At 35.7% G+C, this 27,777-nt stretch overlaps 1 protein-coding gene across 2 annotated transcripts in view; it reads right to left on the bottom strand.

The window, feature by feature from the left end:
• Positions 1-27,777, bottom strand: part of pld1a (phospholipase D1a) — a 45,202-nt gene that overhangs the window by 9,554 nt on the left and 7,871 nt on the right. The window contains exons 1-20 of one of the 2 annotated variants that reach the window (XM_073848620.1): positions 23,593-23,704; positions 23,023-23,192; positions 22,805-22,947; positions 19,959-20,070; positions 17,502-17,567; positions 17,094-17,152; positions 16,080-16,172; positions 15,140-15,292; positions 13,473-13,622; positions 13,296-13,379; positions 11,822-11,903; positions 10,573-10,683; positions 8,423-8,614; positions 8,106-8,307; positions 6,047-6,175; positions 5,770-5,888; positions 5,505-5,618; positions 5,238-5,348; positions 3,919-4,007; positions 1,993-2,106 (exon numbers count right to left, since the gene is read on the bottom strand). In XM_073848620.1, the coding sequence (XP_073704721.1) occupies positions 1,993-2,106; positions 3,919-4,007; positions 5,238-5,348; positions 5,505-5,618; positions 5,770-5,888; positions 6,047-6,175; positions 8,106-8,307; positions 8,423-8,614; positions 10,573-10,683; positions 11,822-11,903; positions 13,296-13,379; positions 13,473-13,622; positions 15,140-15,292; positions 16,080-16,172; positions 17,094-17,152; positions 17,502-17,567; positions 19,959-20,070; positions 22,805-22,947; positions 23,023-23,192; positions 23,593-23,689 (2,390 nt within the window). In that variant the 5' untranslated portion in view covers positions 23,690-23,704. Of the gene's footprint in view, positions 1-1,992; positions 2,107-3,918; positions 4,008-5,237; positions 5,349-5,504; positions 5,619-5,769; positions 5,889-6,046; positions 6,176-8,105; positions 8,308-8,422; positions 8,615-10,572; positions 10,684-11,821; positions 11,904-13,295; positions 13,380-13,472; positions 13,623-15,139; positions 15,293-16,079; positions 16,173-17,093; positions 17,153-17,501; positions 17,568-19,958; positions 20,071-22,804; positions 22,948-23,022; positions 23,193-23,592; positions 23,773-27,777 lie in introns of those variants that run through there. The other variant, XM_073848619.1, reaches the window with a different exon arrangement.

Raw genomic sequence — 27,777 nt, forward strand, 5'->3', positions numbered from 1 at the left:
TGTGAGAATTGTGAGTTTTTATCTTGCAATTCTGACTTTATTTCTTAGAATTGTGAGTTTACATCTTACAATTCTAAGAAAAAAGTCAGAATTATGAGTTTGTATCACGCAATTCTGAGAAAAAAAGTCAGAATTGTGAGATAAAAAGTCGCAATAACCTCTTTTTTATTTAATGGCGGAAACGGGATTCCAATTTAACGCAAACTATGAATAAAAAAAATAAAAAAAAATATATATACAGATTACAGGTTTTAAGATTAAATTTTTTTTTTATTTTTTTTTTAAGTTTTTAATGTTCGCCAAGGCTACATTTTTTTTAAAGTCACAATTCTGACTTTATAACATAAAATTGCGAGTCAAGTCAGAATCTGGAGATATAAACTCGAAATTCTGAAAACATTTCAGTCTTTTTTTCCTCAAAACTGGACTTTATAACTCACAATTTTGAGTTTTTCTGGCAAAAACTCTGAATTGCAAGATACAAATTTGCATTTGTGAGAAAAAAAATCCGTTTTTATCTTGCAATTCTGACTTTACAGCTTGCAATTGTGAGTTTATATCACGCAATTCTGAGAAAAAAAAAATCAGAATTGTGAGTTTATATCCCAATTCTGACTTTATTTCTTAGAATTGTGAGTTTACATCTTACAATTCTAAGAAAAAAAGTCAGAATTATGAGTTTGTATCATGCATTTCTGAGAAAAAAAAAAGTCAGAATTGTGAGATAAAAAGTCGCAATAACCTCTTTTTTATTTAATGGCGGAAACGGGATTCCAATTTAACGCAAACTATGAATTAAAAACTAAAATAAATAAATAAATATATATACAGATTACAGGTTTGTAAGTTTGAAGTTTCTAATGTTCGCCAAGGCTACATTTATTTGATCAACAATACAGTTAAAAACAGTAATATTGTGAAATATTATTAAATTTCAAATTACTGTTTTTAAATGTAATATATTTTAAAATATAATTTATTTCTGTGATGACAAAGCTGAATTTTCAGCAGATATTACTTCAGTCCTGTGTGTCACATGGATATTCAGAAATCAATCTAATACACTGATTTGCTGCTCAAGAAATATTTCTTATTATTAGCAATATTAAACCTGTGATATATTTTTTCCAGGATTCTGAGTAGAAAAGTATTAGTATACATATAAGTATAGCATTTTTTAGAAACACATTTTTGTGACATTATAGTTATATTATAGTATACTGCCCTCCAAAGGCAAAGCACAGTAACTACACATTTGGTCAAAATTGTGTTTAGGCTTCAAATGGACTTTGTGACAACTGTTTTGTCTTGTGGCAAAGTCTCCTGGTTAAATTTTGTTCTGTTTCAGAGGAACAAGAGTGTCGACATGTTTGACTAGCTGGTGTAAAACTTTAAAGGCATTTTTCTCAGTTTCAGTGTTGGCATAGTTACTGCACTTTGCCTTTGGAGGGCAGTATAGTTCTATCATTATAGTAATATCACTGTTGATGTCAATTGCAGTCTTTTTCGAATATTGCAGAAAAACAAACACCACAAAGTTCAAAGTTCAAAATTTAAATATTAAATATTTAAATCCGAAAACACTGAACACCTAGTGTTGCCCTTTCCAGATTTTCATGTTGTTGTCTGTAACAAATGTGCTCAAATTATGATACTGCCCTCAGCAAAGCAAAACATCTCGCAGGTTGTACAGAAAAAAACAGCCAAACTGATTTAATAAAAAAAAACAATGATTCCTTGCAGTGAAAACAAATTAATCTATGTATAAAATAATCTATTTATTTAACATGCCTCACCTTGCCTAAAATTAACTGTTTTTATATTTTCCATCCAGCAAAACAAAAATAAAAGATTCATCTGGGATCACAGTCCTATTCTTTGTTGTGAGTGCCAATCTCTGTATGAGACTCAGGTGGTCCCACTTTTACTGTCTGACCTGAGCTGCCCTCTTTTTGCTCAAAGACATGTGCACAGCGATGCTTTTATTCCTACCTGAGGTTGAAATGCATAACCGCCTGAAGTGCATTTCCTCCTCCTGTGGTAATGTCTCCCTCGAATCCAGGCAGCAGGGGAGTCACCACATACACACGAAACACCTTCTTCTCCCTGTGACACATTACAGCAAACATCAATCCGACACATCCATGATGTAAATACATGCATACTTATTCTTAAATCAAAAACTCTCACTTTCATTGCCATTAAATGTTAAAACATCCTTTCCAACCCATTTCTCTTTAGCAGCATTTCTTGTGTTTAATCTGTGTGATGCCTCTACGATTATAAAGTCATTACGAATGGCTCTTCTCCCAGAGAGCTCTTTAAGCGCATGCCAGCATTGGTACAGCACAAACAACAGTGCAGTATTTCAGTATTGCCTGGAATGACTAAATGAAGAGTGGCACATCCACAGGCCATGTGTGGCTCACATCAGTGCCGTGGCAGGTGCTGGCTTCTCATTAGCCGTCAATGTGTGTAAAAGACAGGCCTGTCTCTGCAGCTGAGCCTGTGTGTTTGACGGCAGCAGAGAGAGACTTGTGTCTCCTGTAAATCACATACTTCACAGGGAACTGCAGTTGCCAGGACTTCATTAATATGGCAGAAGGTGGTACTTTACTGTTGATCTCATATGCTTTCATTGAAGAAGTGAAGCTGTACTAATAGGTATGGATGATATAATTATAAACAGAAAGAATGGCTTTGTTTGAAAACTATTTTTGAGGGAGTAAAATGAGGGTAAAAAAAAAAACGTTTTCCACAAGTTGAAATGATTCTTTAGGGTCTTCATGAAATGACGTAATTTCTTTAAGTATGTTGAAAGTCTATAAAACAACACCCTTTTTGCCTCATCAAAAACAGCTCTGTTCACAGCGACCCATTTTGATGCATGTCTCTTTAAATGATAATGAGCTACTGTATTGTAGCTGCTGTAGTGTATTCAGTGATTACCATCAAAAACAAAACTAATCCACTGCGCTCTCAGTGGCTCTAATGTCAGGAAAAAATGAAGACTCTTATGTTCACTCTCACATCCAACTACAAAACACCTGCACTGCTTTTTAAGACATTGTTGTCGCTACAGCTGCTCGAGCACTGAGAAAATGGCGGATAGTGTACAACTCGCTGAGAGTGAAAATATGCTAATAAGGGACAGTCTGTTAGCTGTCGTGGGCGGGGACTGAACAATGTGATGTCATACAGCTCAGAAAATCAAAACAGCTTGATAATTAAGACGGTGTAGGTTTGTGGGGATTTAAAAAAAGGAGGAGTGAATGGATTTTTTCATTGTAGGGAGGTTGTGTCCACACACTGCTAAGACACATTTATATAAAAAGATGTAAACAAGTAAATTTTGCATCTAATGTTCCCTTTAACAATCTAGCATGATAATCTGGTAGTACATTTTTTGTTAAATATGTTAGGAGGCAAAATTCCTAGCAATTACAGTTGATCTACTAAAATAAAACAAAATAAAATAAAATAAAGTATCATTCTACAGAAATGTCCACTTTTGGTATGGCGAGACGTTTTAAAACGTATTTCTTGTTTTGTGGTGCTTGGAATTCTATACAATTAATTCAAAAATAAATAACATTGTTTTATTTTAAAAGATAAAGACATTGTAATCCTAAAGTGTTCTTAAGTGTAATATTTCTGTAAAGGCTAGGGACAGAAAAGTTGACATTTCCATAGAATGACCCATAAATCAATTTGTCTGTCTCAGTTGCATATTACTATGTATTTTTGTAGTACTGAAAAAATGATCTGTGAATGATCAGAAATTGGCCTACCACTTGTTTTAGCTACAATAAATGTGCATAATGTTTCTGTCTTTGCACATCCCTACTAAGCCCATCTGGTCCAATTAATGGTAATGATCGACAATCAGTGTTAATGCATTAGGATTCTCACACTTACTTGTGAGCTCGGATGATTCGCTCAATAATGGCATCACCAATCTTGTTGTAAACATGTTTGTTATCGGCACAACTGATGAAGAACTGGTTCTGAAAGAAAAAAAAAACAATGAAACAGGAACAATCAGTTTAATTCTTCAGGCATGTTACAGAGGTGAACAAGTTTTACCTCAGATAGGCCACATTTCCACAGTAAAATGATGATTTATGATTATTTAAAGATTTGTATGGCTTAAAATAACGCAAACAATGTCTCTTACTGAAATGTGTAGTAGAAAACCCTTGAAAGATTTACATTATTTAAAAAAAACCCACATCTTTTTATACATATTTTGGACTATGGGGCGTCGGACTCGGAAAATGAAATTCTGATACAATGTCTCTTTTGCTACGACTTTTGGTTGTAATTTTCAGTCGAAGGCCTACAAGAGAAGCGATGTAAACGATGTAAGTCTTCACTGCTTTCCTAGCGATAAGAAGAGGAGAAAATTATGGGAAGATGCATGTGGACGAATAAAACTTCCTAAAGACCCAGGTCTTTGTTCTCTCCACTTTAGCCCTGTTTCCTTTGAGGCTTTTCAGTGGACCACTGCTATTGAAAGAGCTTACAAATGGCAGACAAGAAATGCTAGATCCCACCCTGGTGGCATGTAAACATGCCGACGCTTGTTATGGAGATTTCACTTGATATTCAGGGGCGTTTAGACTCGAGATATCGATGGTACGGCATTTCGTTTAAGCCTAAGCTTTTATCCAATTTTCACCTGTAAGCTCTTTCAGAAACTGCGGTCATCGAATAAGTATTTTATTGTGGTAAAAATAGCATCAGGTAGCGCAAGTAGCTCACAGAGTGCAATCATTTCACTTCGTCAAAATAATGGCGCACCCCATAGTTCAAAATATGTATAAAACCGTGTGGATTTAAAAAAAAAAATGTAAATCGTTCATGGGTTTTCTACTACATATTGCAGTAAGAGACATCATTTAAGTTAATGTCAGGGGATCCCTTTAAGTTCTTTAATCATTTCTTATAAGTCCTTTTAAAATAGATTTCGAATTGTTCAACAATGTTTTTGTTTGTTTTTACTTGGTGAACATCCAAGTCATGTTTTTTCTAGGATTACCACTGAATCATTTTTGGCATCTCCCTGATATGCTCTGATAACCACTGCTACATGTCATTTATCAACAATATGAAGCAACAGAATTGTCAACTGTGTTTTATAACTTCTTACACGTTTTGCATCTAAATAGCTGTCAACACATTTGAATCATATCACTGAACGCTGACAGACAAAGTAAAGAAGGGGGATTGTGTACCTCAATGTAGATGAAGTGCTTGCTCTTGGCAATGACCTGAATATAGGCATTATGAATGGACTCCTCATGGTGCTTGGTTCCCGCCGACCAGTCTGCAGCTGACCGCAGAACCTGAGAGACCATTTACATTTATAGCCATTTTTTATGGGCATTTATGGCAAAGTTACTTAGTGTTCATGCAAGGTATCCATTCCTTATCAGCAGGCATACAATGTCCCTTGTATCACACTCTAACAGTTACAGCTACAGTCATTAATGTGTTCTCACCTGAACTTTGGTATGGACACAGTCTGGCACTTGGTATTTTATATCATTGGCTGTGGTGTGAGATTTGGGTAGGAGAAATGGGTAGGAGAGTGATCTGTACTTTGGCTTCATTATCTACAATAATGAAAAAAGGTTTACAGAACCAGTTAATGCTTCATAAAAAAAGTCACATCTTAAAATAAAGTTCAAGACATGCACAGAAGAAAATTCAGAAGCATAAAGTGTGCAGGTCATGGCCAAAGAAAAGGAGTGCTAAATATCTCACTTTGGTGAAGTTCCAGCGCTGTATAAAGTGCCTGGCCACATCTCTGGCTGCTTTCCCATGCACCACTGAGGAGATGTCATGCCAGGGCATTCTGGGGGTTGTGTACCTGTCAATAAAATCTATAGTCCAGCACATTGTTAAAAAGGAGGATCGTGAACATCGGAAATGCATTGAAGAGACTGTGTTTAATAACACAATTAACCTTGGAGTACCTGGATTAATGATCACTAAAATGAAGAAAACTAAAAGCGGCCAGGCAGTAAAACATGTGGCTCACCATCAAAAGGCTTGTCCAGCTGAACCCAGTCTTTGTAGACAAAGTTGCAGTAGTCTTTGCCGTGCCAAAAACGTGTGTTTCCCATTAGCTCTCCCACTCCTGTTTGAAGACTGTGCACTGAGCCACTCTCTGAACACACAAGACATACAAAACAGCTATGACTTTCAATGACTTATAAATTACTTTCAAATCATTGTGTGTGTGTGTGTGTGTGTGTGTGTGTGTGTGTGTGTGTGTGTGTGTGTGTGTGTGTGTGTGTGTAAAAATACACAGGCACACTATACACAAATATACATAATTTGTAAAAGAATAAAGGCTATATGGAATAGAATACACATGTTCTCATAATTAGTGGAAAACAAAGGATTTGTTATCTTAATAGCAATAATTAATGACTTTGGTGTAAGAATCAGCGACAAATGAAATCCACCCTGAGGTCAAAGTAATTTCATTAAAGCGTATCTCTGCTGTCTAGTTTTTAAGCCAGTCTCAAATACACTTAATCCTCTCCCAGACAGACTGCAAACCGATCTATATGTATGTCTTTTATGGCAGGGAGAACAAACAGAAAGAGCTAAAGCAAGAAAAGCATGGGGCAATCGCTCGAGTCTGGCCAGGGTGTCTAAAGCTACGCCTACTATCAGCCAGAGAGGATAAGCATCACTGCACAACCAACAGAGAAGAAAAATACAGACAAGATCCACAGACTGACTGACATTGACAGGTAACAGAGAATGTTTGACCTTTTAGCACCATATACTAATCCAGATAGTCTAGCGTTAGTATTTCGTGATAACCGGATTAAGAAAATTGCAAACTGGGTTTAAGATTGCATCCCTCGTGTGAAAAAATATAATAATATAATAAAATATAAAAATATATACAGTGGAAGTCAAAAGTTTACATGCACCTTGCAGAATCTGCAAAATGTAATTTTTTTTTTTACCAAAATAAGAGGTATCATGCAAAATGCAGTTTATTTTTTTATTTAGTACTGACCAGAATACGATATTTCACATAAAAGAAGTTTACATATAGTCCACAAGAGAATATAATAGTTACATTTATAAAAATGTCCCCGGTCAAAAGTTTACATACACTTGATTCTTTTAATACTGTATTGTTACCTGAACAATTCACAGTTGTTTTTTTGTTTAGTGATAGTTGTTCATGAGTTTTGGTTTTTCAGCATTTTTGTGTATTTGAACCCTTTCCAACAATTTTTTCACACTGAGGACAACTGAGGGACTCATATGCAACTATTACTGAAGGTTGAAACGCTCGTTGATGCTTAGAAAGGAAAAAAAAACGATGCATTAAGTCCAGGGGTGTAAACTTTTGAACAGAATAAAGATGTGTACATTTTTCTTATTTTGCCTAAATAGTAAATACATATATTTTGTTCATTTAGTACTGCCCCTCAGAAGCTACACAATATACTAACATGTTTCCCAAAAGACAAAATAAGTTGCATTTACCCTGATCTTCAAATTTAAAAAGTTTTCACCCTCCGTCTCTTAATGCATAGTGTTTCCTTCTGGAGCATCAGTGAGCGTTAGAACCTTCTGTAATAGTTGCATATGAGTCCCTCAGTTGTCCTTTGTGTAAAAAAGATGGATCCTAAAATCATACGGTCATTGTCGGAAAGGGTTTAAATACACAAAAACGCTGAAAAACCAAAGAATTTGCGGATTTTTTATGTTTTTAAAGTTTTTAATGAGTAATCAGCTTAGCGAAACTTAAAGTAGGGGGTTGCCAAAAATTGGGATGTGGATCTAAACACCAACAGTATAAGCAAAAATGACTGCTATCCCATGTGTTACTGTAAATGGAAAAAATATGACCAGCACGAGCACATGGAAAAAGTTAGTTGACATGAGGGTGTGTAAACAATGACACTTTTCATTTTTTAGTAAACTTTCCCTTCAAGAATCCTTTTTAGTTAAGGTCACAGAGGAATTAGTCATAAGCAAATTTACCAGAAAATCTCACACAAATTAACCAAACACAGACTGTATTGTGGAATCAATTTCAGTTTGGTTACGAAAGAGTCTCTTACTATTGGTGCTGTCGATGCTGCTGATGCTGTCAGCATGGTGAAGGCCACGTTGGATGTGATGGTACAGACTAAAACGTGTTTTGCGAGTACGGCCAATGCCTTTTAGTTTGGGCAGGTCCACTGAGTCACCAACCATCGACCGGCTGCTGTTTCCACCAGTGGATCCTTTTTTCCTGGGTGTGGATGTATCCAGTTCCTGAGTCTGAAAACATGCAGAATTGCACGAAATTTTAACTGGCATTGACATGAAAACATTGCATTGATAAAATTGCAAACTAAATGTATCATGTTCGTGTGGACATGATGATGTCTCGAACCTGCTCCATGGCCTGAGCAACAGAACGTGTTACACTTCCCACATCTGTCAGTCGGTGCTCACGGTCATCCCAGCGGCCATACGCAAGGTCAATTCCTCCAACGAAAGCAACTGATTGGTCGATGACTACAATCTTCTCGTGGTGTGCCCATAAGTAGACAGTGGAGGACACGTGATCAGGGTGCCTCATCACCTGTTAAGAGAAAGGAACAGTTACAATCACATAATGCCTGGAAAAAAAACACAGATTTTCCACCAATTTAGTATTTAAATCGCTTTGGATGCACTACTAGGGATGGGACGATACACCTACCTCCCGATTCGATACGATTCCGATACTTGGCTGCCGATACGATATGTATTGCGATTTTTTTAAGAATTCCGATTCTACAAGTATTGCGATTCGATATTGTAATGTGTTGCGATTTTGTTTTTTCTCTCTAGACCATATGGAAAAATGTGAATAGTACACAATATATACACAATAAAAAAACATTTTAGCATTTTTCCTGTTTTATTTCAGTTTATAACAAACTAAATATTTCAGCATAAACAAACAGCCACTAAATGTCCAACAGAACAATACTTCTTGAAGTGCTCAAGCTAGAAACATTAATAAAATAAAATGAAGAGTCCATAATAGCTTTCTTAGACTTAAACTTTAACTTGTAAGCCATTCTTTTAAACTCTGGACTTCAATAAATAAAATATATAATAGAAATAATAACAAAAATGCTTCTTTCTGTCATTCTCTACAACGGCATACGGTCGAATGTCTTTGCATATAAACATAGCAATTGACTCAGTGATCCGCCTTGCCTTTTCAGAAACGCTGGGTAACTTATACAATGTCTCATTTAGAGTTCGTTGGCTTGCAGACGCTTCTGCTTTCTCAGGTTGCTTGGCGTTTAACTCTGGATGATGTCGAGCAAGATGCGCGCTCATGTTAGTTGTATTACCACAGTAGGTTACCAGTATTCGACAGAGTTTGCACACTGCTTTAGACATGTCTAGCTGTTCATTCCCTGGTAATTTGTGAAATCCAAAGTGATTTAAAGTGTGATGGTGCAGGCTGTATATCTCTTGCTGTCTTTCCTTCCGCCATTTTAAATTTTTCATGTTTGCTAGTAAGAGATGTGACATCATGTAACCGATACAACACATCGCCCGCTGCTGAAATAAAAGACGTAACTTTCGACTGCCTCGTTTATAAGTAAGTGCTAAAATAAAGCAATGTATTTAATATGAATTAATATCGATTCTGGGGTAAAAAAAAATCGATTTTAAAATCGTAAATAAAAAAATCGCGATAGTTAGGTGAATCGATTTTTTGTCCCATCCCTATGCACTACCTTTGTTAAAACTGTGGTAGACATAAGTTTTGAAAAGGACGGCCACTGTGATAGTAAGCCTTTAAAGGGGCTAGATGCAACTTTTTCCCCAAAATAAACGTAACAATAGCCTTTTTATTTGACCATTTATGACTCCAACATCTCCTGATGAGCATACTGACACCTTGTCAGCTCACTGTGGGTGCACCTATAAGCCTGTATCCTATCCTAAACGTTTCAGATCACTCTGCCACCACCGCTAGTCAGCAATTAGCCTATTATTGCAAACAAACTTAGTTTCTCAAACAATATATGTATTTGACTGTTCTTACCTCTGTAAACATAATGTTGACTTCTTTGCAGCGGATGACTTGTGAAGTGTGTATGTATGAGCGCGCGCTGCGAGAGCGAGCAGAAAGGAAGAGCAGTTCCGCTTTTTGGCCACAGGTGTCAGTCGCGAGTTTAAATTTCAGAAAATTGCATATAGCCCCTTTAAGCTGTGCTTATGATCAGTCTATAATGGTGATGGCATATGGTCAATATTTTAATTTAATTTTCCGATTTTCAAATAGTTGTATCTCAGCCATTGTCCAAAAATGTACCCTTATTACTGGTTTTTTGGTCACATATGGTCACCCTACCTAGTATGATCCTCAGGCGTATATGGCCTGTTTTCCTCTGCCACTTTTTACAAAGTTGGTAGGTGTATGATGCCTAGTGTTTTAAAAATTGGTTCAGATTTCAAAAGTCGTGTAGTGTATTTCAGTCTTAAAATGTCCGGTAAGATTTGCAAAAGCAGATTAAATCACAAATAGCTCACCTTGATATTTGGGTGAAGATGCATTAGTGTTCTTTTGCTGTATTCACTGTTGATCCCGAGTGCCAACTCCACTTCTTTATACAGCATAACAAAGATCCTCACTCCTTGTTGCTAAAATAAATAATAGTTTAAGTAAATAAGTTAATAAGTAAAAAAAAAAAACAAGTAAATAAGCAAATGAATAAACATAGTAAATACTTATTGTAAGTAAATAAATTAATAAAATAAATATTTAAATACCATTACTTTATATCAGCGGTTCCCAATTCCAGTTTCACGCATCGCTTCCGACGTTTGTTCTATTCCAACGTTACTGCCCTTCGAAGTGGACATCACAGGATATTCCGCCATTATTCATTAGTTCGAAGCGAACGTATGTGTTCCATTTGAAGGTCATTAAAGCGTGCGAGACGTAAATTTAAAATGCATTTTTTTACAGATGCACTTATGTCACACTTCTCTAGTAAGTTTCATTTGTGTGTGAAGACGCTACATGCGGTGGCGTAGCGCAAATATGTGAATGAATGTTTCGAAGTATAGTAAACAGATTTCCCCTGCTTAAGGAGCAGGGAGCAATGAACACTTTGCAGGGACCATGTCAATCGGATCGCAGTTCCTGCACGGACCTCACTTCTAATAAGCTGGTTATCTGAATCAGGTGTGTTAACTAAGAGAGACATGCAAAATGTGCAGAGCGGTGGGGCGCGAGGACTGGAATTGGGAACCGCTGCTTTATATACATGTCTGTGTATCCCACTTAGGAAACTACAACCTGATAAGTTGATAACCTGATAAATTCCTTCCTGCTCGTCACTGGACTTATCGTGACTAAATTCAAGATGGCGGCGACCGGTAATTTTACTAAGGGGAATGTCTGTATAAATCTTCTTGTAAATAAACTACCAGTGCTTTTTCAAAGTTCTCAATGTCTCGTTTTAAATGTCCGGGCCCTTGGAAGTCTACCAATGAAGTGTGGCGCTACTTTGTGCTTCGTAAACAGTGTAAAACAGTGATTTATTTACATGGCTAGTCCGATGCCCTATTCACCCTCATTGACAACCTGTTGTTAGCATCGGCTAACTAACGCCAGATTTCGGACTGCAGTGGACAAGCCGAGATGAGCTATGAAGGGTAAGTTCACACTCGGTATCATGATTCAACACACTTTAGGTCAATATCACACCGGACTTCTCCTTTAATATTATAAGCATGGTACCAGGGATACTTGAATTAAGTTCAGAGGACTTACAGCTTTACGTTTCAAAATGCAGTCGAGCCTCCAGCGATTGCCTTCTACTACAGGCCTCTTCAGGAAGATCTCAGGGCTCAGCCTGCACATTGAAGAAGAGAAGAAATGGTTGAGTAAAGTCGCTTCTTGTAGCGTTATAAAATTCAGAAAGTCAGAGGGTCAGAAAGCTCTCGAATTGTCTCATTCAGGTGTGTCCAAACTTTTGGTCTGTACTTTAGATATAAATTCAACTGAAAAAAACTTGTGAAAAAATATCTTTCAGGTGGTCAAACAGCAAATAGTGGAGCTCTGCAGCCACCTACTGGTAAAAGTTATTTGTTTTGTTTTTTGTTTTGTTTTTTTACTTTTAAAACTGGATTTTCCAAAAGATGGGAAAAAATCTTACACTAAACCATGTGAAATTATCCATGTTATCCCCATGAATTAAAGTTAGAAATGTGGGTCTTTTATAAAGTGAATTTTACATAAAAAAGCAGTTTTTGTATAAAAACCCATTTAAAAATATTTATATATATTTAAAAAAATATCACTAACCCACTGAAAACTGCACAAATGTAGAGTAAAATCTGTAATAAACAAAAAATATACAGTACAGACCAAAAGTTTGAACACACCTTCTCATTCATCAAGTGTAGGAAAAAAATAGTCTTCCATAATTAATTGCAAATGCTCCATTTTGATACTAAATGGCAAAACGTTGGTTTACATCAAATGAACGTTTGATGTTTCATATTCCACACGTACAACTACATCAAAAATACACATTAAGATATGCAGCGATTTCTCATATAGCCACCCACTCACTCTCACTCTCTCTCTCTCACACACACACACACACAAACACACACACACACACATACACACACACACAGGATCACACACATCACTGCGTCTATAAATAGAGGTATTTTTGAAATAAGGATGCCTGAAACTCAACACCTATGAAGTGAAAGATACTGGTCTTGCTGTATAACATACACCTTCCACTCTGAGCTCCTGATGCACTGCCACACATTCTGCATGTGTGTATGTAATGTCTACAGCAGCTCCACTACAGCGCATTAGCAGACAAAGAGAAAGACAAAATAACTTTTCACATCAGATTAAAGAGTGCATTTTTCATTCTGTCGATGTTTGAGAGATAACTGTGACTCTTTCTTGAATATATATAAGCCTATACTTCCACTGGCACCCCCTTAAAAAAGAAGAAGTGAAAAAAAAGAGATGCCATCTTCTCTGTTTTCTCCTATCACAGCTGATATGCACACACTATACATATGCTATTAATAGGTTGATTTTCCAGAAAAATATAAACACTGTGACACTTTGGAGCTATCAAAACATTGCTGTTTGTTGAAGCAATCTGTGCAGCCTGTGATAGCAACATTGGCTCAAGCAATAGTGTGAACTGGGCTGAGACTATCTGTCTGCCTGGACATGTTTTCTTGTTGGAAGGTAAACAGTGAGTACATACCACCAGTCTGTGATGAAGATCTCCTCTTTGGCCTCCTCCAGCGCATTAGCGACATCCTCCATGTAGGTTTTGCCATTCACATACCTGAACAATAATTTTTTGTTAGCTGACAGATATAACAGGGTAAATGGTTTCTAAGATCTTAAATAAGAAGACAATGTCTTAGTTAAAATATACCATTTAGAGGGTATGTTCTCCTCCTCCCTGGCAAAAGATCCAAAGCGGTGCGTTCTTAAAAAGGCCTTGCCATGTTTCCGGACAAAGCTTTCAATGGCCTGACCCCACCACCGTGCATGTCTGAAACTAGTGAATTTCAGCACTAGTTTCCTGGACAAGACATAAACACACACACATAAACACAAACGGTCTACAAACTGAGAGAGACATTTATAAGTGACAATATGTTTGAAATCGAAGGAATAGTTTACCAAATATGAACATTTGATGAAAATGTGCTTACTCTCAGGCCACCCATGATGCAGTTGAGTTTGTTTCTTCATCGAAAGAAATGAGAAATGCATTACTTGGTCACCAGTGGATTGTCTGCAGTGAATGGGTGCCGTCAGAATGAGAGTCCAAACAGCTAATGAATGCAACTCTATACTCGACAAGTTATGTACACTGCCCCAAAAGTTTGGGATCAGTAAGCTTTTAAATGTATTTTATGTATGTTTCTTATGCTCATCAAGGCTGTGTTTATTTGATTAAAAAATACAGAAAAAAAATAATACTGTAAAATATTATTACGATGTAAAATAAGGTTTTAATATACATTCAAAATCTAAATTATTCCTGTTATCCAAGCTGAGTTTTCAGCATCATTACTGCAGTATTCAGTGTCACATGATGCTGATTTATTATCAGTGCTGGAAACAGGTGTGTTGCTTAATATTTTTTGGAACACTTGTGATACTTTTTTCAGGATTCTTTGATGAATAAAAAGTTAAAAAGAAAGAAAATATTAATATTTTCTAACAATGTACACTACTGTTCAAAAGTTTGGGGTCAGTACATTTTTATTCTTACTTTTTTTTGAAAGAAATTATTACTTTTATTCATCAAGGATGTGTTAAATGGATAAAAAGTGTAAATAATATTTATATTTTGAATACATGCTGTTCTTTTTAACTTTTTACTCAAAGAATCCCAAAAAAAGGATCACAGAAAAATATTTGGTAGCACAACTGTTGCCAACATTGATAATTCTAATAATAAATCAGCATATTAGAATGATTTCTGAAGGATCATGTGACACTGAAGACTGTAATGGCTGATGAAAACATTTATAAAATAACATTTTTTAGTATTATTGTTTTTTTTTCTGTATTTTTGATCAAATGAATGCAGTCTTGATGAGCATAAGAGACTTATTAAAAAAAAAAAAAACATTACAAGTCTTACTGATCCCAAACTTTTGAACAGCAATGTACATGATCAATTAAAGTCTTGTGAAGCACAAAGCTTGTAAGAAACCAATTCAAACGGTTTAAATGGTTGCTTCTGGCCAAATAGGAGTCCATAATCCATAATACGGAAAAAAATCATCCCTGTTCTTCCAACATGTTTGTTTAAAGCCAGTTTTCACTTGTAAACTGTTCTTGATCTGTTCATATTTCTCTCCTGATTTAGACAAAATGACTTTTCACGGTAGAAAGTAATATTAGGACTCATCCAAGTTTTTGAGTCATATGGATTACTTGTGGATTATCATGATGTTTTTATCAGCCGACGGCATTCATCCAAGTTGTTTTTTCTCCAAATCTTTTCCAAAGAAGAAACAAACTCATCTACATCTAGGCTTATCTAAGACTGAGTAAATTTCCACTGTTCCTGGGTGCACCCACCTGGACAAGTTCTCTATCTTCACTCCATGCTTGGTATCTGTGTATTTAGAGTCCATTTTGATGCTGAACTCATTGTCCACCAGCAGGACAAATGAAATGGCACCTGTGTCTGGCTTCATGTACAGCAGAAAAGAGTCCTTCACAACAAGCCACCTAAACAAAGAGCACAAAACACTTCATCATTAGACTCCATCACAACCATAAGGTCAAAACTGTGCTTTTCTAAGGCATTATTATACCAGAAAGCAGAAATCAGAGAATGAAAGCAGTACGGTATCAGTGGAGCAGAGATAAACAGCTTGCTAGACTCAAAGAGGCTGTATGGTGTGTGTACGTGTGCCCAGTCTATCTGAATGGTGTATTTTTTACAGATAACTCTGCTTTGAAGAGTGTTCTCACATATGATAAAGCTCAAAGTGAAGAGCACAGCCTCACTGCATGAATGCGTTTTAAAGGATAAGTTCACTTCCAGAATGAAAATGTCAACCAAGATGTTCAAGTCTTTCTTTGTTCAGTTGAAAAGAAATTAAGGTTTTGGAAGAAAACATTCCAGGATTTTTCTCCAAATAGTGAATTCAATAGGTTAAAGGTCCAAACTGCAGTTTCAATGCAGCTTCAAAGGGCTCTACACTATCCAAGCTGAAGAGTAACATATAAAACAAAAAAGAAAATGACCAATCATTTTACTAGAAAAGATCCTTATTCCTCGGCTGGGATCGTGAAGAGCCATTTGAAGCTGCATTAAAACTGCAATTTGGACCTTCAACCTGTTGTTTTCCTCTAAAAACAATTTCTTTGTGACTAAAGAAAGAAAGACAAACATCTTGGATGACACGGGGTAAGTAAATATTATCAGGAAATATTCATTCTGGAAAAGAAGTTCTTTAATCTGTGGTTCACTTAAGAAATCTAGCGGATTTTGTGTTTCATGAATAGTTACCTCTTGGACCAGCGGTAGCAGACTTCATTGTGGCCACAGCAGTTCATGCCAGGGATACGGTGACCTCCTGACCTTTTATAAACAATGCCTTCTCTGAAAGATACAGAAAAGAGTGAATCTCATGAAATCCATTAAAAAATGTCTGTGTCATTATTGTGATAAGAAATGACATAATAGATTATACAGTATGTTGCATAAATTAAGCCTATTTCGGGAGAATCACATTTTTTTCATCATGACAATTTCATGACAAACACATCCCCACCCAAATTCCCAAGACCTTTAGGGTATTTACACATAATGGGAGTATTTGTCATACTGCCGTGCCGTAACACTAAACTGAAACAAAATTGCATCACAGCATATTTTTAATTTTATATAGTACAAAATGTGAAAAACATCCAGACACATTAGGGTAACAATAATAATTTATGCTTAATGTATGCTTACTTGAAACTGACAGACACAATGCAAAAGTAAATTAACAAATAAATACATAAATAAATATAAATTCATAAATCCTATGAATAAAGTTTGTAATACATGTGAACCTGGACCACAAAACCAGTCATAAGGGTCAATATTTTTTCCAAATTGAGATATATTCATCATCTGACAGCTGAATAAATAAGCTTATATAAACTTTAGCCACTGATGTATGGTTTGTTAGAATGTTACGAGATACAACTATTTGAAAATATGGAATCTGAGGGTGCAAAAAAAAAAATCGCCTTTAAAATTCTCTAAATGAAGTTCTTAGCAATGCATATTACTAATAACAAAAAATGACTTTACTTAATATACTAATGATGTTGGGCATAAAAGAAAAATCTATCATTTTGACCCATACAGTGTGTTTTTGGCTTTTGCTACAAATATAACCATGCTACATAAGACTGGTTTTGTGGTCCATGGTCACACATTTCAATATATTTGTATATATTATTTTAAAAAAAAGAAACAATCCATATGAGGCAGAAATAAATCAGTAACGCAAACAGAGTGTGTCCTTACAAGCCTTTAGGGCCCAAGTCCTGAATGAAGGACAACTGGCTCACATCAATAAACTCCATCTGTAAAAGACAAACAATTCTGCTTAAAACCAGTTAGACTGAAAAGCAGCTTCAATTAAAAGAAGTTCCACTAAATCCCCAGCTATATTGACCCCTGCAGGGTATTAAAGAGGAAGAGCGAGAACGAAAGAAGGAATGTGAGGGAGAAAAAGAGAGAATTACGGATGTCCTTGATTAAAGCTGCTTGAATAGCACTGAGCTGAGAGAGAGAGGGAGAAAGCTGCACATTAACACGCTCAGGACACACAGTCTCCATCTGTAATATCGATCCTCAGGCTGCTGCTTCATTAAAGATAACTCAACGTGAGATCTATCAGGGCTTGAACTCCATAATCAAGAGTGAGCTTACGGTTGCGTAGTATTTTCGGTACATCGCCATCCTTAGCAGCTTGTTCAGATAGTCTTCCAGTTGTTTCTGAAAAAGGAAAACACGTTTGTTAGTTGGTTTTAAAAGTTTGATTTGGTGGCACTGGATCTGTTCTATGATAGCTGACAAGACAGAAATGCTTAGAAAGTTAAAATGTCGTTCAAAATATTCCAAAATATGTTTTGGTGATGACATTTAAACCTTTCAATAGAATTTAGCATGATTTTTAAAAAATCGTTTAATTTGTTTTTCAGTATTTTTGTGTCGTTTTACAGTAAAAATATCTAAACAGTCTTAAATCAATATACATTTACAATACATGCAAAATGAGATATGACATAAGTCTTGTTTTCTAAGAAATGCACCAAATTAAGTGAGTTTTTGATTAAAACAGAAAAAAATTGTCAATCTGTCAGTCATGTTTTCCATTCAAATTACAGTGCCCTCCACAAATATTGGCACCCTTGGTAAATATGAGCAAAGGCATTCAAAATCATTCAAAAAATTCACAAAATTCTAACCTTTCAATGAAGTAAAACGATGGAACGTGGGGAGAAAATCTTATTATGAAATAAATGTTTTTCTCTAGCTCACATTGGCCACAATTATTGGCATCCCTAGAAATTCTAACAAGTACAATATCTCTAAAGTATATTTCCATTCATATTTACTTTTTTTTAGCACACCAGGGTGACTAGGAGCATGAAATTGTCCAGCCACAACTTCCTGTTGCACATGAGTATAAATATGAGGAACACAAAGGCCTTAATCGTTTCATCACAAGCAGTAAAACCAAAAAATATAATTCTGATCTGCGGAACAAAATTGCAGCGCTTCATAAACTAGAAAGTGGCTGTAAGAAAAAAGCTAAAGCATTGGAAATCCCCATTTCCACCAATAGGGCAATAATTAACAAGTTCCAATCAACAGAAAATGCTACAAATGTTACTAACTAACAACTAACATTAATAAACAATGAATAATACATTTTCTACACTATTTCTTCATCTTGGTTAATCTTAATGTTAATGTTAATGTAAAAAATACAAAAAATGATAAAAAATCATTAATTGTTTGTTCATGTTAGTTCACAATGCATCAACTAATGTAAATAAACAACTTGTGATTTTAATAATGCATTAGTAAATGAATAAAAAAAATGAAAATGAATAAAGATTAATAAATGCTGTAGAAGTATTATCCATTCCTAGTTTATGTTAAGTAAGGTAGTTAACTAATGTTAACTAAAGAACCTTATTGAAAATTGTTACCAGAATATGCATCTAACTTTCTATTATTTTACTAATGCATCTTATGTAAATGTACTTTAAATATCTAATCAATATTGCATAACATAGAAAAAACAGCATTACATAATGTTTCTTAAATGTCTTTAAAGGTATTCAGAATATATAGTATCTTCTGAGACGTGTATAGACTCTAAAATATTAATCATAAAAGTGATGTTTCCTTTTAGGCCTAATGTACTGACTAAAAGAAAGAGCTGTATGCTAATCAGCTGATTCATTATTCATTCCTTATTTTTCTAAAGATTTTCCTTTAATATCTACATAGAAAAGCAAAATTAAAGGTGTCATAGAATGCATTGATACAATATTTTAATTGTTCTCTGATATCTACATAGAAGGTATATGGCATAGGAAAAAAAAACAGAAATGGTTTTACAGGTCCATTTACAACCCTAGGATTTGTCCCTAGAATGAAATGCTCTGTTATTACCTTATTTGGAAGGTTCGTGAATATTAATGATGAGCTCTGCTCTGACTGGCTGCTTCACAGAGCTGCTCATCTCAATAGCTGGCACATGAAGGAAAATATATATTTAATTATGGAGCTCTAGCCACTTTTAATATGCGGTTTGTTGAAACCGCCGTTTTGAATGCGCAATCATTTTACTCTATTGTGATCGAAGGTGCTCTGTGTATTTGTTATACTGCAGTGACAGGACTTACCACACAAGTTTAGATGCTTGTTAGTGATGCTCAGGATCTGTAAATCATTCATCCGAGCAGCCATCTCTCTGTTTATGTGGTAAGTGAAATTGTATGTACTGCAATGTAACAGGCTACCGCTAGCATTAAGCTAACCATGTCCCTTCACAAGGTAAATACAGTTTTCAATTCTATGGCACCTTTAAGCTCTACTCAACAGCTCAAATCTTAAGAATTTCATTAGTAGATGATGAGAAAGTTCTCATGTTTTCATGTGACTCACACTAATGATATGACAAGCAAAGTGCTTTTACTACACACTCAGAGACCACTGAATCATGTCAATGACGTTTTGTGGGAGAGCCCTGCCCACAGACTCACACGCCTTGCGACAAACAAGATCACGTCATGCTCAACAGTGTGTGTGATGACTTCCTGTCATGTGATCAAGGCCTAGTACTGCAGTAAGCTTGCTGGAGTGACTCACTTTCCGACTAGACACTTGCTCCTCTCGTGCCAACTCATCTCCACCTCCCCGAGGCAGTGCCGGCATCTGCCTCACCTCGCTCCTCTTTATGCTCTTTCTTCTCTCTGTGTGGCTAAACGAAAGACAGAGATATCATAGTCTGAGACAAAAAAGAGGAATAAAATAGCAAACAGTTCAATAGTAACCACGAAATCTGAGAAGAGAACAAAAAAAAGAATGGGGAAGAAGAGAGAGAATAGTGAAAAAGAAAAATCCTTAGAGGACAAAAACAGGGAAAAGGGAGTGTGGAGGAAGGGAGTTATAGCTTTATATTATAGCTTTTGTCAAGAATGAGAAGAGTAACTGATCTTTTACACCTGGTATTAAGATCCGTCTAGGGCCATTGAATCACAAGTGGTCAGTTGAGACACATTACCGCTTACAGCAAGCAGTGACACGTATCTATCTCTAATGGATCTCCTGTGACCACTTGTGAAAACAGCACTTGAAAAGACACTGTGAGAAGAAAATGCTACTCAAACTAAAGAGATGTTCCAAATGAAAGTACTGTAGAAACTGATTCCTTTCAGGAAGGGCTTTTCCAGAAAAACTTCATCGAAATAGTGGTAATTTATATTAAGATACTTGGGATTTAAAATTTTTTATGTAATTAAACTGAAAGCGGAATATCCTTTTAGATTTTTTTAGATGCCATATTGAAGGTGCAATCGGCAACATTTTAACCCAGTTTGCTTGCTGGCTTCCATAGTTGAAAAACACTGGTTTATACACAACTGGCAACCCAGGTTTTCAAAATACTGTGGTCAAATTGGCAGACCAGTAGAGGACAAAATCACGCTGACCAAAACAAGCATTTTTTGGAGAAACAAGTATGCGAACTTAGCATGCTTCCTAAATTTCGACAAACACATTATTGTATTTGTATGCTTTACAGTAAAAAAAATAAAATAAAAACTACATACAGCACCGGTACACAGGCTGAAATAAATATAAATCAAAGACACAAAGAGATTGGGTACTGAAGTAACATTTCTTATTATTTTCTGTGTTAAAAACAGTTGTGCTGTTTAATATTTTGTGGAAACTGTGAAAAAAAATTAGGAATCTTTTAAAATAACTTATTTGTAATAATTTAAGTCTTTACTGCCACTTATACACCCTTGCTGAAAAAAATTATTAGTTTCTTTAAAAAAAAGAATGGAAAAAAAATAAATAAACAAATAAACATACATATATATATATATATATATATATATATATATACACACACACACACACACACACACACACACACACACACACAGTCAAGCCCGAAATTATTAATACCCCTGGCAAATTCTGACTTAATTCTGACAATACATCAAAATTCTCAACAACAACATCAGGCAGTCTGCAGAGAAACTTGGCCTTAGGGCACCAGTGGCCATTTCAGCACGACAATGACCCAAAACACACAGCAAAAGTGGTGAAGAAATGGTTAGCAGACAAAAACATTAACGTTTTGCAGTGGCCCAGCCAGAGTCCTGACTTAAATCCAATTGAGAATCTGTGGAGGGAGCTAAAGATCAGGATGATGGCAAGGAGACCCTTCAACCTGAAAGAGTTGGAGCTCATCGCTAAAGATGAATGGGCAAAAATACCAGTGGAGACATGCAAAAAACTGGTCAGCAATTATAGGAAGCGTTTGATTGCTGTAATAGCCAATAAAGGGTTTTTTATTGATTATTGAGAAGGGTATGAATAATTTTGGACAGAAAGAAAGAAAGAAAGAAAGAAAGAAAGAAAGAAAGAAAGAAAGAAAGAAAGAAAATAATTACTGACTCCAAACTTTAAACAGTAGTGTATATTGTTACGAAAGATTTATATTTTAAATAAATGCTATTGTTTTTTAATGCTTCATTCGTCAAAGAATCCTGAATAAAGTATCACAGGTTCCAATAAAAATATTAAGCAGCACAACTGTTTCCAACATTGATAATAAATCAGCATATTAGAATGATTACTGCAAGATCATGTGACACTAAAGACTGGAGTAATAATGCTGAAAATTCAGCTTTGCATCACAGGAATAAATTCTATTTTAAAGTATATTAAAATAGAAAACCACTATTTTGAATTGCAAATATATAAAAAAAATTACACTTTTTTAAATCAAATAAACGCAGCCTTGATGAGCAGAAAACATTAAAAATCATACTGATCCCAAACTTTTAAAAAGTAGTGTATGACTTAGACTAAAAAAACTCTACTTAAGTTCTCGTCAGAAAGTCTTTGAATTCATGACAAATGACTCATTACATCATTGTGTAACTCTGACAACAAAAAAACAACTACCAAAGACATTCATTTGAATCTCACATTTTATGAAACTAAATTAATACATTTAATTTAATTTAATTAATTCATCAAGCCACTTTTATCTGACAGATAAAGTGTCACTGTATACAGTAGTCAACATTTGAAGTGGATCAAAAAGTTGTCCTAAGAAAACAACGGGTATTGTTTTGGTTGTTTTCGACAGCTTTGATGAAAGGTTTTGATCCACTTCAAATGTTCAAATACTATTACAGTAATAATGCTCTGTGAAACCTGTATGAGCTAATCCAGCTCTTTCAATCAGATATTATAAATATTAATTCTAAAACACTTGTTTCTGCTTTTATGTTGTCCGCTGTGCATGTAGTATTTACACTACAAATGCCACACAGTCACATGTATTTCCAAGTGGTTTGTGTGAACACATACAACATAATATACATAACATAAAATGTTTTGTATTCAGTTCAATGAATGAACTGCATAACAGGTGTAAAAAGATGAGTTAATCTGTAGGACAGACTCCTGACCTTCGTGTGGGCAGTGGGATCCTCATGAGCGTCTTATATCGCAGAAGCTCTCTGTGCAGCTCCATAAAGTGCTTTTCTTTCCTCTTGACTATCCATGTGAAATTCCCATGTTTGAGCTCTATCTTAAACACGGCTGGCATTGCCTGTGAACAAAGCAGTGATGAGAGATCTGTGGCATCGTTCAACTATTGCTTTTATCAAGCATGTGCTTTACCGACCTTAGACACGCCCCTGTGTTTGGACACGCTGAAGCGGTCCGGGGCCCTAGTGAAGCGTTCCACATCTAGGATCTTGGCAGTGATCGGGACAGCAGTCAGATAGACCAGCGCGTCTGTCTCTTTAAAGCCAATAGTCCTGTACACGGCATAGAATGGGATACGGGATACTCCTGTAAGAAAAGACAGGGTGGACTGAGGAATGCCTGCGGGGATTGTGAGCTCCGGTGTGTGCGCTGAATACTCGTTTGTGACGTGCTGCATCATGTTACGGTTGTCCTCACATCACTCCCTTTAAAACATGTCCAGATGTCTCGATCAGACCTGCCGTAACCCTTATCACTTCCTCTCTGGGAAAATAAATCCTGTTCCTCAAGTCTAACTTGTATCCAGTCATTTTGAAATTGAAAGAGTCAGCTTTGTTTTAATAATAGATAGTTTTAAAGCAGCTTACGATGTAAACTTCATTCAAGATGAAACAAATTCAAACTCTGCTGTGAAGCAGCTCTAATAAAGACAATACAACTAAAACAAATGGATGATTTGCATCTGATGTTATTAATAATCACTTACCTGAGGGGTTGAACTCGGAGTCCACCTCTTCAGGTTCATCCTCAGCATCTGAGAACCCCAGGTCTCTGGTGTCCAGGTTTTCCACCGTGTCGCTCATGTTTGCTTTTATCAGATTGAGTTACTTCTTGTGGGTTAATTGAAGCATATTCAACACTCTTCAGCTTGAAGATCCAGCACTGCCTGTTTGAACACACAAACCATAGACCGAGTCAATACCCTGAAGTAATGGTTCTCAACTACTCTAGTATGAAAAAATAAACAATAGGCTAGTAAATACACCCAAATTAAAATGCAATTAACCAAATGATGATGCAATTTGGATAGCAGACTAAATATGTTTAGCAACTTTCAAACAGAAAAGGAGAAAAGTTTTAGTTCAGACTCATCTCTGACTTGGCAGAAGCTATTAAAATTAGGTAGATTCCATCATGGATAGGTTGCGTGACATGCACTCATCCTTGGAAGCCATGAATATTATACACTGATTCTCTAGCAGTGTAGATAAAGTTGGATTGTGCCAACGACAATTGACTGCCAAGAGCATAAAATATTGAAATTCAATTTTGTATGATAAACAACTCCAGTATTGTGTTGTGTCCCCACTTGATGTCCAATTTAAATTCTGAGTCCTGCAGCAAAACCAGCTCTAATTGAATTAGCTTTGATTAGCTGGTAAAAAGTCACCAATGTCTTTTTCATATTCTTTTTTCATTCGGAAATGAACATGTGTGCCACGTTTGCATTGTGCTCGGTACATCTTTTCAGCATCATAAATCAAATAAGCTTTGCAATGATACACTACCAGTCAAAAGTTTTTGAACAGTAAGATTTTTTATGTTTTTTTTTAAAGAAGTCTCTTCTGCTCACCAAGCCTGCATTTATTTCATCCAAGATACAGCAAAGCAGTAATATTGTGAAATATTTTTTTGTGTGTGAAAATATTCCGATGTAATCCCCTTTGTAATTGTTAACATTTCATGTGCAACTGTAATTTAATTACACATTTTTTCTCAGTAACTGTAAAGCATTACAGTTACGTTTATTTTGTAATTACATTACATAACTCTGTTACATGTAACTAGTTACTCACCAACACTGTATAGCTGTAATATAACTGTTTTACTCTGTTTTGATAAAATAAATTCAGCATAAGAGAGCATAATCTTTCAAAAACATTTACATTTAATAGCGTATATATATTATATTACATTATATTATCCCCGGTTTCACAGACGAGGCTTAAACCTAGTCCCAGATTAAATGCAAGTCTGAGCTGAGTTGAGCAAGTTTCTTTCAGTCTAAATCAGGGGTCCCCAAACTAAGGCCCGGGGGCCGAATGCGGCCCGCCCCCACATTTGGACCGGCCCTCTGAACAATACCAGAGATATATTTTGAAAATGTAATATGTTTTACTTATATCATGTCGGTATTTGATAATAAAGGTTGGCTTTCAACCTAAAATTTCCCTTAGTTATTAACATAGCCTACAGTTGCAATCAAAATTATCCAACCCCCTTGACCTGCAAGACATTTTGCTGCAGAGAACAAAATTTTGTGAAAACAATTCAACAAAGGCATCAGTACACTATTAGAAAAAGTTTATTCATACACATTTGAGTAATTTTGAGAATGTAAGTTGATGACTAATGAAAGAAAATTAAATTGGCTCTAAATGTTCATGTTCAAAATTATTCAACCCCTGTTCAACATTGCTGTTTTTTAGTCAGTTATTTTTATGGTGGGGAACAAAATTGTCTTAAAACACAATAAAGCCTTTAGAAACACTATTTAAAAACAGAATGAGCTTGAGCTGTTACACATACATACAGTTAGTACATGCATGTGCTGAAGTTGAGTAGCAAATATGGTAAAGTCAACAGAGCTCTCACAAAAGCTATATAGAAGAATTTATTATATTATAAAGTCTAAGGGTGTATGAAGATTTTCAAGACATTTAAAAGTTCCTAGAGACATAGCTGGCAGCATTATTCTTTAGTTTAAAGTGTGTTGTACCAGAAAACCTTTGAGGGTGTTGAACAAAAAAACACAATATCATAAAATGTTTGATCAGAGCAACTGAGAAAAACCTGCAATGTACAGCCAAATATTTGCAAGATGACCCAACGAAAGGAGGAAAAACATTTCAATGCAGAGCACAAGATGAACACTAGACAAGTATGGCCTTCATGTTGTGGCATCTTGCCGAATACCATTCTTGACCAAGAAGAACAAAAAGACCGACTTGAACATCCTAAAATTGATCTGGATAGACCTGTGGAGTTCTGGAAGAATGTTTTTTGGAGTGATGTGACCAAACTGGAACTTTTTGGACCCATGGATCAGCAGTATGTCTGGTGCAAAAAAGGCAAAACTTGTAAGCAGAAGAACACCATCTCCATCGTCAAACATTGAGGTGGATCAGTCCTGTTATGGGGTTGTTTTACTTTAGCAGGAAGTGGAAAACATGACTGTATGAAGGACATCCTGGATTCTTTAAAGTATCAGGACATTTTTGCAAGAATTGTGATGCCTTTGGTGCAAAGGCTGAAGCTATTAATCAATTGTCTTTCCTGCAGGACAAACATCCCAAAGTAAACCTCCAAATCTACTTAAGCTTGGTTCAGGGATCAGTCACAGAATGTTCTTGAGTGGCCTGTTCAGTCTCCAGATTTAATTCTCATTGAAAATATTTAGTTGAATTTGAAGAAAGCAGTAGCAATGTGAAACTAAATATTATCAGTGGTCTAAAAGCTTTTTCAGGCGAGGAATGGGCCAAGATTGCAGTAGAGAGGTGACAAGAGCTTCTAAATACTTTCAAGCAGTGTTTATTGCTAGTTTTAAAGAATAAAAGATTCTGCACCAGATTTTACTTTTGGGGGTTGAATAATTTTGAACATGAACATTTAGAGCCAATTTAATTTTCTTTCATTAGTCATCAACTTACATTCTCAAAATTACTCAAATGTGTATGAATAAACTTTCTCTAATAGTGTACTGATGCCTTTGGTGAATTGTTTTCACAAAATTTTGTTCTCTGCAGCAAAATGTCTTGCAGGTCAAGGGGGTTGGATAATTTTGAATGCAACTGTAATTATTTGTTAAATTCACCAACAGAATGGTACATTGCCATAATGTGTCATCGCGATCGTTCCTTGACACGTCTGTGTGTGGTGGCTCTTGATGCCTTGACCCCAGCCTCAGTCCATTGCTTATGAAGTTCACAAATTCTTGAATCGATTTTGCTTGACAAGCCTCTCAAGGCTGAGGTTCTCTCGGTTGGTTGTGCATCTTTTTCTTCCACACTTTTTTCTTCAACTCAACTTTTTGTTAACATGCTTGGATACAGCACTCTGTGAACAGCCAGCTTCTTTGGCAATCAATGTTTGTGGCTTACCCTCCTTGTGAAGGGTGTCAATGATTGTCTTCTGGACAACTGTCAGATCAGCAGTCTTCCCCATGATTGTGTAGAATAGTGAACCAGACTGAGAGACCATTTTGACGGATCAGGAAACCTTTGCAGTTGTTTTGAGTTGATTGGCATATTCACCATATTCTAATTTGTTGAGATAGCGAATTGGTGGGTTTTTGTTAAATGTGAGCCAAATCATCACAATTAAAAGAACCAAAGACTTAAACTACTTCACTCTGTGTGCATTAAATGTATTTAATAGACAAGTTTTACAATTTGAGTTGAATTACTGAAATAAATGAACTTTTCCATGACATTCTAATTTACTGAGAAGCACCTGCATATCTTTTGAAAAGAAATGATCATTTGTCTGTCTGGTGCATAAAAAAATAATAAACTATTCTAGCATTAAAAGGTATAATAAATACAGGTAAAATCATAATAAAATAATAATAATAATAATAATAGTAGTCAGTCCAGCCCATGGAATTTTCTTTTATAAACCGATCCGGCCCCCCATTAAAGAAAAGAAAATTATGTGGCCCGCTCAGAAAAAAGTTTGGGGACCCCTGGTCTAAATGATTAATCTTGAAACATGTCAGTCCCCTTGTTTTGTTTTAAGATGCACACTAATAATGTTTTTTTTTCTAAGGCATGTTTATAAAAAAATAAAAATAAATGTCCTATTTGAACTATGGCTTAATGTTGGCTTAGTCTAAGACCTGTCTGTGAAACCAGCCCTATAAACGTTAAATGGGTGATGCATTTTGCAAGTG

Source organism: Garra rufa, chromosome 10, assembly GCF_049309525.1.
Source record: "Garra rufa chromosome 10, GarRuf1.0, whole genome shotgun sequence".
Classification (NCBI taxonomy): Eukaryota; Metazoa; Chordata; class Actinopteri; order Cypriniformes; family Cyprinidae; genus Garra; species Garra rufa.